General features: G+C 42.1%; 1 protein-coding gene across 13 annotated transcripts in view; it reads right to left on the reverse strand.

Moving 5' to 3' along the window:
• mecom (MDS1 and EVI1 complex locus) overlaps positions 1-15,815 on the reverse strand; it is a 1,146,298-nt gene that overhangs the window by 171,346 nt on the left and 959,137 nt on the right. For all 13 annotated transcript variants that reach the window (XM_072571879.1, XM_072571878.1, XM_072571874.1 and 10 more), the window contains 2 exons: positions 7,771-7,873; positions 2,969-3,167 (listed from right to left, as the gene is read on the reverse strand). In XM_072571879.1, coding sequence (XP_072427980.1) covers positions 2,969-3,167; positions 7,771-7,873 — 302 coding nt within the window. The remainder of the gene's footprint in view (positions 1-2,968; positions 3,168-7,770; positions 7,874-15,815) is intronic.

Genomic DNA, 15,815 nt, shown 5'->3' on the forward strand with positions numbered 1-15,815 from the left:
GGCTTGCCGGCCCAGATCCTGAAGAAAATGTTCAACATTTGGCTGAGGCTGAGCTTTGTTTTGGGGTTTTGTTGTGGGCTGAGCTGGAATCCCTCTGTTCATCATTTGTCCTGAGTGAGGCGATGCAATTGCCTTTACACAAGTGCAGTTCCCCAGGCTTGGTCGGACTGGCAAGGGTGTCCACTTCAATCAGAATACCCTGCAACTCATATGCTCCACATGCCAGATTTTCCAATGATAAGGCCAGCTGTAGTGCCTGTTTTAAGTCTAGCTAGTAGGTGCTTTTATGTTATTACATCATTAATCACAGATTCCAAATGCTCTCTCAACGTCTCACTAAAGATTAAACCAAAGTTACATGCCTGTGCCAGCCATCTTAACTTTGTCAAAAATCCCAATACGGATTCCTATGGTTCTTGAATTGCCAAGTAAAACTGATAGCATCTTAGATTTTGAGGAGGTTTGAGGTTTGGTTTCTTAACTAAATCCATCAACTACTGAAAGGTTTCAGTAACTGGTGCCTCAGAAAATGTTAGACTCTTAATAAAATAAAAAATTGTGGGTCCACAAGCTGTCAGGAGAATTATCTGTTGCTTTTCATATGCCCAAACATTATTTGCCTGGAAAACATACTGGGGTCAGTCTTAGAAAGCAGTATTGAATAATTCAAGCTTCTCAAATAACAGCGTGATGTCAGAAATGCTTTCCCAACTGAAAGACAAATGTTGACAGCAAATTTCTTCAGGACTGTGCTCTACTCTCATCGCCGCTGAAATAGCTCCACAGTGGCCAGTATCCCATCACCAAGTCCCCCTTTATTCACACGGGGAAAGTCCTTGTCACCAATCCAGCTTCCTCAGAGCCAGCTCTCAGAATGAACAGAATCTTTGACACTGTTGTTTACATCTGACAGCAAGGACTCCCTTATTGGACAAACCAGATTAACAGCCTCAATCAGAGAACTCACATTCTATGACGTCCACCTGACTGACCTCATTATAATCACTACAACTTCCACCTCCTCAGGGATAAAAGGAGTAGGCACCAAATTGCATCCCACAAAAGATTTGAAATAACTAAGAAGGCTCTGGCAATTTAGCACATTCCTGATAATTTAAGTTTTTTAAAAATTTTGTTTTAATGTGTACTTGCTCTGACATAATAATCAAAGACCATGTGGGATTAAATATCTGTAGACTTTGATCAAAGCAAAATTCTGCAGATGCTGGAGATCTGAAATAAAAGCAGAAAACGCTCAAAACATTCAGCAGATTTGGCAGCATCTGTGGAGAGAGAAACACTTAATGTTTCAAGTCCGGTATGACTCTTCCTCAGTCTTCTGAACTGAAATATGAATTCTATTTTTTCTCAATAGAATCAAACCTGCTGAGTTTCTTCAGCATTTTTCTGTTTTTATATCTTCAAACTTTAGTTGATTAGCAATCTGTGTGAGCACAGGTAATCACTCCAACTTTCATTTTCTTCACAGTTTTGAGCAGAAGTTTGGAAAGTTGAGACAACGAGTCTCAGGGTCTTTGACTGGGGTGTGGGGCACAGTAAGTTACTCAAGGGATACTGTCCCTTATTCTGTCAGACACAAGTGAGCAGCTTCTTGGAATGCTTCCAGAGATGCTCATAGCTGCTATGTTTCCATAATTCTCTGACTTTCTATGTTTCTTGCCTTATTTTACTGATGAACTGTGTTTACACAATTATTAAAGTTTATATTCAAACCCAAGTAGTTACTGAGCTTCCAGTCAATTGTGTCCTTGTGATTGGCCCCACCTGCATGCTGTCTTCAGCAGTGCAGACATCTTAGTCCTACCCAGGCTGCTGATTGACAAGTTGAAAAGTAAACCAGCTTGTTTTACATTCTTTAACTCAAGGATTCTAGGCAGTACTGAAAGTGGATTGTTTTGACTCTGGTGCTCTAGAAGTGTTTGTAACTTTAAAGCCCTCTTTATTTATGTCTAGTAATCAACACCACTGAGTTTGCCATCTAAATATAGATTTCATACATTTTATTGGCAACACAGAATATACTTTAAAAGGTGCAGAGGAGATTTACCAGGATGTTGCCTGCTCTGGAGGGAAGGTCTTATGAGGAAAGGCTGAGAGATTTGGGTCTGTTCTCATTGGAAAGAAGGTGGCTAAGAGGGGATTTGATAGAGACATACAAGATGATCAGAGGATTAGATAGGGTGGAAAGTGAAAGTCTTTTTATGAGGAAGATGACGTTGGCTTGTACGAGGGAGCATAGCTACAAATTGAAGGGTGATAGATTTAAGACAGATGTTAGAGGAGGTTCTTTACTCAGAGAGTGGTAAGGGTGTGGAATGCCCTGCCTGCTAATGTAATTAGCTCAGTAACATTAGAGAGATTTAAACAATCCTTGGCTAAGCGTATGGATGATGATGGGATAGTGTAGGGGGAAGGGCTTAGATTAGTTCACAGGTCGGCACAACATCGAGGGCTGAAGGGCCTGTTCTGTGCTGTATTGTTCTATGTTATATGTTCTATGATTTAAAATAATGTTTAAATCAATAAAATAGCAAAATATTTTTGAATACTATAGCTGTTCATGGACACGATAAAACTGTCCCTGGCAATGTAATTTCTGAACTCCCATCATTATGCTGCACCTTCATCCTGTTTATCAGACACACATTCCCTCCGAATAGGGAACAACTCTAAGGGTACAGATCCTGCTTTCAGGGAGAAAATACAAAGATGTTTTTTCCTGAACTTTTCACAAACGGTTCGTGCTAGAAAATAGAATGACGTAAACTTTTCTGTCAAACATTGAGGAGTCAACATTTGTTGATAGAGAGGGGCTGAGTCACGGGGTTCATCCTTCAGAAACTATATTTTCCCAAATGTTTGTAGGTGGCCAGAGGAATCGTACGTTCAATTACTGTACCAAAGGTAATCCAGTACTCAAAGAATTAGCTTGAATTGCTGCACTCACCTTTGAGCATCTGGGTATACACCGTCACACTCTTTACACTCGTGAAGCTCATCTTCACCATTCAACTTCGGTTTGAAGTCTTCATTTACCATAGAGAATGTGGTGGAGGAATTGTTGCAGGTAAACTTCTGGTGATCTATCAGCTCTGCTTTGCATTCAAAGAGCTTATTGCACTCAACACACCGATATTCACGCTCCTCTGAAACATTGAAACACCATCTTATAAACTTGAAACTATGTTCATCTGAACTTTAAGACTTAATAACTTCAATTAATTATTATCAGTATGGGATGTGGTAAAGTCCATTTCGCAAGCAGGAGAGTTAATCATTCCTCTCAATTAATGAGACCACATGATGCAGTTTTTATAAGGCTATTAGTAAATAATCAATTACAGATAGCCAATGAATGATAATGAATCTCAGTCATACACAATTCATGGTTTATGTAACCTTCCCACTCCTCTTGAAATCTAATCGAAGTTCAGGTTATTCCTGAAAGCAACTCTGGCAGTTCACATTCACACTCCAAAGTCACCAATAAAAATGATGAGTTGTATTGTGTTTTTACTTTATAAGCTTATTTTTTAATAATCCAAAAATGCATCCTGTATAAAATGAACCAATGTATTTTTCTATTCATTATAAGTATTTGAGGTGGGTTTTTTGGCATGTGAGAAGCAATGTTAACATGTTTCAACTGGCCCCTTTGTGAAGGATGGACATAACTTAAACAAAATGACGAGCAACTAAATACAGCATAAGGTAGTTATGTACTGACCAGGAATAAGTACTGAAATGGTCAATGGGGCCAGTAACCACATCAAAGAGCACCCGGGTCTGGTAAGTGCATTTAAATGTCCTGGAGGACCAATGATATTATTGAAGGCTTGCTGTATCTTCTGTCTTCCTTCCAATCCTATTCAACCATGAATCTCATATAAATTTATCACATGCTATCAGAGGTGGATTTTTTGTACATTTCTTTCACTTTTCCTCAGAACACTTTCATCTAGAGTTGGCAGTGTTACTTTAAATTAGCATGAAACATAATTCAGGCCATTCCGATAGTAAGCTTTCTGCTTGAAACTTATGCCTGATGCCAGAACTACATTTTTGGATTTCATCAACAGAGAAAACCTTCATTGGCTTTCCCTGCTTCAGATTCAAGCAGCTCCCTGGAGAAGCGAGCCAATTATTCAGAGTAATGTCTGAGCAAACTATGCCACCCAACCCTCTTTTCTGAAAAAAAATTGCTTGTATCTTTTTGCCAAGACATGATTATAAGCAGATTTGGTGTTTCAATTTTCTGTACACAGTTATATTAAGTGTCTTTTATTGCAAAAGTTTTTTTTGTTGATCTTTCACAATTAAACTGCTTTTCTTTCAAAGTGCAGTTCCAAAGACATTTTCTAACACAATGAGAAATTAATTTGACTTACTTCGAAAAAAGCACATCTACCAAGAAAACAGTGACTTCATATGGTTACAAAGGGAAGGAAGTCAATTTATTACACAGCTACTTACAAACAAGCAGTCACTGACAAGATCAATGGCTCATGGCCTTTAATATCTCCAAGAATGGTTCTTATGAAGAAGAGCATAGACCAACTGAGTGTATTGTGTCAGCAATACATGCAAACTGCCAAATACTGGATAATTAATCTTCTGTTTTCATCACAGTTGTACAGAGTATTTAAAATGCAACTTCAGGCACAAGAGTAATATTTGAATCCAACCACATGCTACATCAAAAGGGACATGCAGTACTGGCCACTCGAAGAACAAAGGAAAAAAAAGCCACTACTGACATGAGCACTGCTCTATTTCCACACAACCAAGACCATGCTATTCAGGGGACAAGATGTTCTGCCACAGTTGAGTCAAGGGATTGGGAGTTTTACTCCCCGCACCCCCCAACCCCCCGCTTAGATACCATTGACTTTGAATCAGAGTCAGAATGGATAATTAATTTTATTTCAATTCTGACAGTAGCAAAATGTGTAAGAGTCTCCTCTTCCTGTCAACAAGTAGATTGCTCCACACAAGTAAATTAAAATCTCTTCATTTTAGCTCACTGAGCAGCTTGGTTCCATTAGGGTGGCATGGTGGCTCAGTGGTTAGCACTACTGCCTCCCAGTGCCAGGGACCCAGGTTTGTTTCCAACCTTGGGCGACTGTCTGTGTGCAGTTTGCATATTTTCCTTGTGTCTACATGGTTTTCCTCCAGGTGCTCCAGTTTCCTCCCGTAATCCAAAGATGGGCAGTTTTGGTGAATTGGCCATTTTAAATTGCTATTAGTGTTCAGGGATGTGTGGGTTAGGTGCATTAGTCAGGGGTAAATGTAGAGTAATAGGAGAGTGGGACTGAGTGGGTTACTCTTCAGAGGGCCAGTATGGATTTGCTGAGCTGAATGGCCTGTTTCCACACTGTAAGGATTCTATGATTAAGGGGCATGATTCTTCTCTCAAAATACTTTTTAACAAGCATTTGATACGAGGTTAAGAATATAGAACAATACAGCACAGAACAGGCCCTTCGGCCCTCGATGTTGCGCTGATCTGTGAACTATTCTCAGCTCGACCTCTACACTATCCCAAAATGTATTATCTAAGGATTGTTTAAATCTCCCTAATGTGTCTGAGTTGAATACATTGGCAGGTAGGGCATTCCACGCCCTTACCACTCTCTGTGTAAAGAACCTGCCTTAAATCTGTCTTAAATCTATTACCCCTCAATTTGTAATTATGCCCCCTCATACACGCTGATGTCATCATCCTAGGATAAAGTCTTTCTCTGTCTACCCTATCTAATCCTCTGATCATCTTGTATGTCTCTATCAAATCCCCCCTTAGCCTTCTTCTTTCCAATGAGAACAGATCCAAGTCTCTCAGCCTTTCCTCATAAGACCTTCCCTCCAGACCAGGCAACATCCTGGTAAATCTCCTCTGCACTTTTTCCAATGCTTCCACATCCTTCCTGTAATGGGGCGACCAGAACTGTACACAATATTCCAAGTGTGGCCGCACCAGCGTTTTGTATAGTTGCAGCATGATATTGCGGCTCCGGAACTCAATCCCTCTACAAATGAAACCTAACATACCATATGCCTTCTTAACAGCACTATCCACCTGTGTGGCAACTTTCAGGGATCTATGCACATGGACTCCAAGATCCCTCTGCACATCCACACTACCAAGAATCTTCTCATTGACCCAGTACTCTGCCTTCCTGTTATTCTTCCCAAAGTGCATCACCTCACATTTAGCTGCATTGAACTCCATTTGCCACCTCTCAGCCCAATTCTGCAGTTTATCCAAGTTCCCCTGCAACCTGTAACATTCTTCCAAACTGTTCACTACTCCACCGACTTTAGTGTTATCTGCAAATTTACTAATCCATCCACCTATGCCTGCGTCTAAGTCATTTATAAAAATGATAAACAGCAGTGGTCCCAAAACAGATCCTTGTGGCACTCCACTGGTAACCAGCCTCCAGGCTGAATATTTTCCATTAACCACCACTCCCTGCCTTCTTTCAGAAAGCCAGTTTCTAATCCAAACTGCTAAATCACCCTCAATTCCATGTCTCTGCATTTTCTCCAACAGCCTACCATGAGGAACCTTATCAAAGGCTTTACTGAAGTCCATGTATACCACGTCAACTGCCCTCCCTCATCTACATGCTTGGTCACCTTCTCAAAAAACCCAATGCATTTATTGGACATTGGACTTTATGAAAACAGGGAAAACACAATGCATTTATATCCCCTTAAAAGTTAGAACTATGGAAGTTTAGGGAAATATTTAATCTTTATAAATGGTATTCTTGACATCACTGAATAGTTGAAGATAATCACTTGTGAAGTAGAATGCATTATAAGATTATTAAATTACATTAAAATCCCTACAGTGCAGAAGCAAGCAGTTTGGCTCATTGAATGCACACCAACCCTCCGAACAGCATCCCACCCAGAACCAACCCTCCACTCTATTCCTAAACCCCACACCTACCATGGCAAAATAACCTAACCTACACATCCCTGAACACTATGGACAATTTAGCATGGCCAATCCACCAAACCTTTGGACTGTGGGAGTAAACTGGAGCATCTGGAGGAAAGCCACACAGACACAAGGAGAACATGCAGATTCCACCCAGACAGTTGTCCAAGGCTGGAATTGAATCCGGATCCCTGGTGCTATGAGGCAGCGTGCTAACCACTGAGGCACCCTAAAAATATATTATTTGGTCACTGAATTGTGAAAACAGAATGACTCCATATATGGATCAACACCATCCAACCTCCCTTAAAAATTGTTGTTACATTCAAACAAACGTGCCCATTTTCCTATGTTCCAAGATCGTGAAATAAATGCAGTTTTGCAGATGTTTGTAAACAGTGGAGCAGTTTTGCATCTGGTCAATGCGAGTACTTGCAAATGAATTGCTTTTGTTGACCAGAATTGAAGTAAATGGAAAACATTAAATCTCTGTGTGGCCCCAATTAGAACATGTAAGAGAAATTGACAACTGCAGATGTTGGAGATCAGAGTTGAGAGTGTGCTGCTGGAAAAGCACAGCCGATCAGGCAACATCGGAGGAGCAGGAGAATTAACGTTTCAGGCATAAGATTCCTGAAGAAGGGTTTATGCCTGAAACATTGCTTCTCCTGCTCCTCGGATGCTGCCTGACCTGCTGTGCTTTTCCAGCACCACACTCTCGACCTGGTTAGGACATGTACTTTGCACTGATTTGTCTGAGGCTGCAGTCTGAGGAGATTATGACAGTGACAGTTACTCACCATGTATCTCTGGAGCCATTGTCTCTTGTGAGTAGCCTTCACTCTTCATCAACACTAAGAGCTCCTCCCCAGGGCTAATGTCTCGTATAATTCTGTAAAAAATCTGGATTGAAGAAAAGGCTATGGTAAGTATGGATGAAAGCATTGGTCTATGAGTTTGACAAGATATCATTGTTCAAAAATATAGTGACACTCAGTTTTTTTCAGTTAGCTCTGCTACATGTTGGCTTTTGCTCAGTCTTTCAAGTATCTAAAAGGTAGATTTTCTTTATGTCCATCTGTAAAATTGAAGTTACCAAACAAACACCAATAGAGAAATACTCTCTCACAATACTGACCTTCATTACCAATGAAAATTGGACAGTTTCTCACATGGGTCTGACCTGCAAAGTCAGACTTATCTTTGACTGTACATTGAAAATCCATCCTATAATACTTCATCGCATGACCATTCCAAATGTTTCAAATGCAAAATAATTTCAGATCAAACTGGAAGCATTTACAACGTACAAAGCAGGAGTCCCTTCATTCGCTGGATATGTTTCATGTGCCTGTATTGATGAGCTCTACTGTTGGGATCATCAGCACCTCAAAGTCAAAATATACAACAACAACATTACTTTATACAATGAGACTTATTTTGCATGTGAAGTATATTATACTAAAACCTCACATGCACTCTCTGAGTTGCCATAACCATAGTGTTTAAAATTAGGAAATGATTGGAAACGGTAAATAAACTTATTTTAAATAACAGAATCCCAGTCTTACCCACCTGCACATGCCAACCATATTCTGTTGTGGCAGCTCAACTGACCATTAATTATTTCCAACCACAAGGGATGAACTCAGATTTCTCCAGTTTCCTCATTTCTCCTCCCCCGACCTTGTCTCAGTCCCAACCCTCGAACTCAGCATCACCTTCCTAACCTGCAATCCTCTTCCTGACCTCTCCGCCTCCACCCCCACTCCGGCCTATCACCCTCACCTTAACCTCCTTCCACCCATCGCATTTCCAACGCCCCTCCCCCAAGTCCCTCCTCCCTACCTTTTATCTTAGCCTGCTTGGCACACTCTCATCATTCCTGAAGAAGGGCTCATGCCCGAAACGTCGATTCTCCTGCTCCTTGGATGCTGCCTGACCTGCTGCGCTTTTCCAGCAACACATTTTCAGCTCTGATCTCCAGCATCTGCCGTCCTCACTTTCTCCATTAATTACTTGGCACCAACCTGCCCACTCTTTTATGATAGGGGTGAGCTCAGGAGTTGGGTGGGAAACAGCGGGGGGGCTAGCCACCACAACCTGTATAATGTGGCCATCTGCTGGCGTGGGACATGTAATATCCAGCCTAACAGATCTAACATCATAACAGAAAGACATTTAGCTTCACTCTTTAGAAAAGATTGATGTTGTTCCTGATTGCTGGTGTCTCTGTTTGACTTTTACCAGAACATTCAGGCTGTCAAAGCGTTTTATCATTCCACTATTCCTGCCACAATGTCAGCTGTAGTGCACTGGGACAGAGACAAGATCCAGGGATATCCAGTCATGTCATGTTCCACCTGCAGAGATGTTTCCTGTATAGGTTTGTGAGGGATGATTCTTATGCTTTGTTTTGTAAGATCATTGACTTCATTGAGAAGAAGGGAGGATGTACAAAGATTGGGAGTTCCTTCGTTGAAAATTCCTGTGCTTTACCTTCAATTATCTCATCAGGCAAACAATATCAATATTGCTGAGTATCAGCTTTTCAAAAGCTTTTCAAAAGCTGCAAGATCCTCCTTACTAGTATCTGGAGGTATGTGCCAAAATTGGAGGAACTTGACATGATCATTTACAAAGAATCATACCTTCCAGATAATATCCCAAATATGATCACCAATAACCATAGTATGTCCCGACTCTGATAGGATCGCTCCAGCTGAGGTGGCAGTACAGTGGTATGCAGTCAGGAGGGAGTTGCCCTGGGAGTCGTCAGCATTGGCTTGGGCCTCATGAGGTTTCATGCCATCAAGGACTGAGTCTGTGGCAGGTGGTGATGGAACCAACAAATTGACAATGTGTACAAAGGAACCTCGATTATCCGAACGACACGGGCGGGGAGTGTTTCTTTCAGATAATCGAATGCTTGGATAATCGAATGCCGAAGAACACTGATTAGCCAAGCATCAGGACCTTGCGATCTTGGTCCGATAATCCAAAATTTGGATAATCAAAATTTGATAATCAAGATTCCTCAGTACTTGAATTGTCTTCACCAACCTATCCATAGCAGATCAACAATCCATGACGGTTATTAGTCTGACCAATGGATCAGACCTAAACTCTGCAGTCCTAGCACATCCAGTCATGAATGGTAGTGGGCAATCAAATATTTCACCAGATGAGGAGGGTCCATAAATATCCCCATTTTCAATGACTGAAGACCCAACATATTAGTGTAAAGGCAACACATACACAGTAATTTTCAGCCAGAAGTGCTGATTGGATGATCCATCTTGGCCTCCTCCAGTGGTCCCCAGCATCTCAGATACCAGTCTTCAGCAAATTCGCTTCACTTCATGTCGTATCCAAAAATGCTTGGATATTTTGGAAACTGTAAAGGCAATGGGCCCCAACAAATTTCTGGAAATAGTGCTGAAGACTTGTGCTCAGTAATCTTCATATGGCCAGGAAGGAGAGTCCACATTCAAAGTAAGTCACATAGTTTGGGGAACTTGGAGGCAGTGTCAGAATAGAAGTGTAAATCTTTCTTTCCTTTCTCTGTTTCAAAAGTTGAAAACTCAATAGATTATAGAAAAGATTAGTAAGGAGGTTGACTGAGCTGAGTGAGAGATAGTTGTTAATCATCTGAAACCTGAATGGGACCTAAATAGCAGTTAATTACTAATGAAGCTTAACCAGTGTGAGTCATCCTGGCTCACGGTAGCTCAAGTTAAGATAGGGCCTGTGAAAAGCACACGATCAGGAAGGAGATAGCATATCGGGAGTGAGACACAGTCCAAGTGAGTACATAATTCGGGGAATTTGGAGACAGAGTGGGAATTTGGCTCATAAGGCAGGAGCTGCTTATTTTGGCTTGCACTTTGTAAGTTGTTTTTTAAAAACAGGATAAATTGAGGCCCAGAATCAGGGCCCTATACAAGATTGACATCACAGGAAAACCGTCATGGTAGAAGCTAATTTGACTATTTATATTGGTTACTTTCAGATTGAAGGTAAGTCGGGGAAATATTTACTACAAACTAAAAGACCAGTATTATTTCAAAAATAAAAAAAACACGTTAAGAACTAAACAATTAAAAGAGAGCTACCGTGCCAGGTGATGTGTTGTAACTGCACGACTGGGAACTGTTGCGATTAAGAGTGCCCACATTTGCAACAAAAGTTGGTTAGTTGAGGAACTTTGGCTCAGAGTCAATGAGCTAGAGTCTGAGCTTCAAACAATCCGACACATCAGGGAGGGGGGAAGAGTTACCTGGACATCATGTTTCAGGAGGCAGTCACACCCCTTAGGTTAACTACATTGAACTTGGTCAAGGGTCAGGGATAGGAGGGTGTGACTACGAATGAGGCAGGTAGAGGGATCCAGGAGGTAGTGCTGAAGGAACCTCAGCCCCTCAGCTTGTCCAACAGGTTGGAGATTCTTGCCCCCTGTGTGGATGAGAGGTGGGAGGGTGCTGTAGGGAGGTTGAGCAAACTGACCACAGCACCGTGGTACAGGGAACCATTTAAGAGGAGGGAGAAGAGAGAAATGTAGTTGTAATTGGGGATAGTATGATCAGGGGAATAGACCCTGTTCCATATGGCCAAGATTGACAATCCTGACAGCTATTGTCTGGCTTCAGGATATCTCATCAGTGCTGCAGAGGAACTTAGAGCAGGAGGGGCAAGACCCAATCATTGTGGTTCATGTAAGTACCAATGATACAGGCAGAAAGAGAAAAGAGGCTCTGCTGAGGGAATATGAGCAGCTTGGGGCTAAACTAAAAAGCTGAACCGAAACCATAATAATCTCTGGATTACTACCTGAGCCAGAAGCAAACTGGCATAGGGTCAGTAAGATAAAAGATTGGTGTGCAGGAAATGGGTTCAAATTCATGGCACATTGGCACCAGTACTGGGGAAGCTGGGCTCCACCTGAATCAGGCTGGGACCAGAGTCCTAGTGAATCACATAACCAGGGATATGCAGTTTTAATTTGATTTGATTTCTTACTGTCATGCACCAAGATACAGTGAAAAGTATTGTTTTGCATGCTAATCAGACAAATCATACCTTATAATAAGTACAACAGGGTAATAGAACATAATGCAGAATATAGCATTGCAACCGCAGAGAAGGTGCAGAGAAAGATCAACTCTTATATATGAGAGGTCTGTTCAGAAGTCTGATAACAGCAGGGAAAAAGCTGTCCTGAAATCTATTGGTGTATATTTTTCAACTTTTGTATCTTCTGCAAGTTGGAAAAGACTGGAAGAGAGTAAAACTGGGGTGGGAGGGGTCTTTGATTATGTTGGCTGCTTTCTTGAGGGAGTGGTTCAGTTGCATGGAAAATTGTGGAAAAAGCTGAAGGTTAGCAGGAAGCCACAGAACTGCTAAGCCTTTAAAACTAGCAGAGGACAACTAAAACACAATAAGGTGGAGAAGAAGAAATTTGAGAGTAAGCTCTTTAGTCATACAAGAGAAGATTGTACGTTTTTTAGGTATCTGGACACTGGACCATTGAAAACTAGGCTGGAGGAGTAATAATGGGGACAAAGAAATGGTAGAGGAACTGAGTAGGTACAGTGCACCAGTTTTCATAGTGGAACACATCAGTAACACTCCAGAACTTCAACAGAGTCAGAGGAAGAGGAGAGTGTAGTGGCCATCACCAAGGAGAATGTGCGGGGGAAGCTGAAACATCTGAAGGTGAATAACTCACCTGGACCCATGGTCTATGACTCTATGACTATACCCCAGGATTCTGAAGGAGATAGCTGGGGAGATTGTAGATGCATTGATGGTGATCTTTCAAACATCATTGGAGTTGTAACTGTAATGGGAGAGCTTGGCTAGGGGAATGGCAAATTCTGGATCATAATACCATAAAATATAGAACCAAAATTAGGCCATTTGGCCCATTAGATTAGATTACTTACAGTGTGGAAACAGGCCCTTCGGCCCAACAAATCCACACCACCCCGCCGAAACGCAACCCACCCATACCCCTACATCTATCCCTTACCTAACACTACGGGCAATTTAGCATGGCCAATTCACCTGACCTGCACATCTTTGGACTGTGGGAGGAAACCAGAGCACCCAGAGGAAACCCACGCTGACACGGGGAGAATGTGCAAACTCCACACAGTCAGTCGCCTGAGGCAGGAATTGAACCCAAGTCTCTGGCGCTGTGAGGCAGCAGTGCTAACCACTGTGCCACCGTGCCACCCGCACGGTGAGACTGCTCCACCATTCAATCATGGCTGACATGTCTCTTAACTCAATTTTCCTGCAATCTCCCTGTAACCCTTGATCCCCGCTGCTAATCAAGAACCTATCTATCTCTGTCTTACACAGCCTTGGCCTCCATACCCATTTGTAGCAATGAGTTCTATTGATTCACTACACTGGCCCTGGAGGGGGTTCAGAGCAGATTCACAAAAATGGTCCTAGGAATGAAAGGCTTAACATATGAGGAACGTTTGAGGACTCTGGGACCATACCTATTGGAGTTTAGAAGGATGAGGGGAGATCTGATTGAAACTTACAAGATATTGAATGGCCTGGACAGAGTAGATGTTGGGAAGATGTTTCCATTGGCAAGAGACTAGGACCCAAGGGCACAGTCTTGGAGTGAAGGGAAGACTCTTTAGAATGAAGATAAGGAGAAACTTCTTCAGCCAGAGGGTAGTGAATCTGTGGAACTCATTGCCAAAGAAGGTTGTGGCGGCAAGGTCATTGAGTATATTTAAGACTGAGGTAGATAGGTTTTCAACCCCATTTTCCTGCTGTTTCACCATAACCTTTGATTCCCTTGGCAATCAAGAACCTATCAACCATGATTGAGTGGAAGAGCAGACTCAATGGGCCGAATGGACTAATTTCTGCTCCTATATCTGATGGTCTAATGACATTAGGAAGATTTTGACCCAGCGACATGAAGGAATGGTGATATAGTTTCAAGTCAGGATGGTGGAGGGAATTTGGAGGTGGTGGTGTTCCAGGCATCTACTGCATTTGTCCTTCTAGATGGAAGTGGTTGTGGGTTTGGAAGGTGCTATCTGAGGATCTTGCATGAAGTTCTGCAGTGCATCTTGTAGGAAGCACATGCTGCTGCTCCTGAGCATCGGTAGAGGAGGGAGTGAATTCTTCTGGATGTGTTCCAAACAAGTTTACATAATGATCCTGGGGATGAAGGGATTGACATATGAGGAGAGGTTCAGGGTTCTGGGTCTCTACTCAATGGAGTTTAGGAGGAAGAGGGGGGGATATGATTGAATCCTACAGAATACTTAAAGGCCTCGATAAAGTGGATGTGGAGAAGTGGTTTCCACTGATAGGTGAGTCAAGGAGCCAATAATACAGCCTCAGGGTGAAGGGGCGACTATTTAGAACTGAGATGTGAAGGAATTTCCTTCAGCCACAGTGTAGTGAACTCATTGCTACAAATGGGTGTGGAGGCCAAGGCTGTATAAGACAGAGATAGATAGGTTCTTGATTAGCAGCGGGGATCAAGGGTTACAGGGAGATTGCAGGAAAATTGAGTTAAGAGACATGTCAGCCATAATTGAATGGTGGAGCAGTCTCAATGGGCCAAATGGCCTAATTTTGGTTCTATATTTTATGGTATTATGATCCAGAATTTGCCATTCCCCTAGCCAAGCTCTCTCTTTACAGTTACAACACTGGCATCTACCTGACAATGTGGAAAATTGCCTAGGTTTGCCTTGTTCATAAAAGGTAGGACAAATCCAACCCAGCCAATTACCGTCCCATCAGTCTACTCTTGATCATCAATAAAGTGATGGAAGGTGTCATCAATGGTATTACCAAACAGCACCTACTCAGTAATAACCTGTGCAGTGACATCCAGTTTGAATTCTGCCAGGGCCACTCAGCTTCTGACCTTATTATAGCCTGACACCAACATGGACAAAAGTGCAAAACTTGAGGAAGGAAAGTGAAGGTTACTGCCCTTGACATCACGGCAATGTTTGACTGAATGCGTCAAAGAGAAGCCTAGAAAACCTGGAGTTAATGGAAAACTCTCCATTGGCTGGAGTCATACTGAGCACAGAGGAAGATAGTTGTGTTTATTGGAGTCAATCATCTCAGCCACAGGCCATCACCACAGGCATTCCTCTGGGAAGTTTCCAAAGCCCAACCATCTTCAGCTGCTTCAATGACATTCCCTCCATTTTAATGTCAAAATTGAGGATGTGCATTCAGCCGTGAACAATTTTCCACACCATTCATGACTCTTCAGATTCTGAGACAGTCAATATCCAACAATTCCTCAGCAATATCCAGTGTTGGGATGAAAAGCGGCAAGTAATAGTTGTGCTACACAAATGTCAGGCAGTGACCATCTCCAATAAGAGACAAGATAATCACCACCCCTTTGATAGTCAACCACTATCACTGAATCCTCGGCTTCAGCCACTGATCAGAAACTAAATTGACTCGTCATATAATTACTATGACGACAAGAGCAGGCCAGAGGCCAAGGATCCTTTAGCAAGTAACTCACTACCTGACCTTCCAAAGCCAGACCACCGTCTACAAGACTCACTCAAAAGTGTGATGTAATGAGTGACAGATGAGTGTCAATGACACTCAACGTCTCAACACTGTCGTGGACAAAAGCTAATTTGCATCCTATCAAACACCATCAGCATTTTGCCTGAAAATAATAGAGAGACTGGAGATCTGAAATAAACGCGTGGTACTGCAGAAACTCAGCAGATCCAACAGCATCCTTTGAGAAAGAAAGAGCTAAGGTTTGGAGTCCAATGTGATTCTTCCTCTAAACTTAAAGGGTCTAGAATATGCTCGT

The sequence above is a fragment of the Chiloscyllium punctatum genome, chromosome 6 (genome assembly GCF_047496795.1).
Source record: "Chiloscyllium punctatum isolate Juve2018m chromosome 6, sChiPun1.3, whole genome shotgun sequence".
Lineage (NCBI taxonomy): Eukaryota > Metazoa > Chordata > Chondrichthyes > Orectolobiformes > Hemiscylliidae > Chiloscyllium > Chiloscyllium punctatum.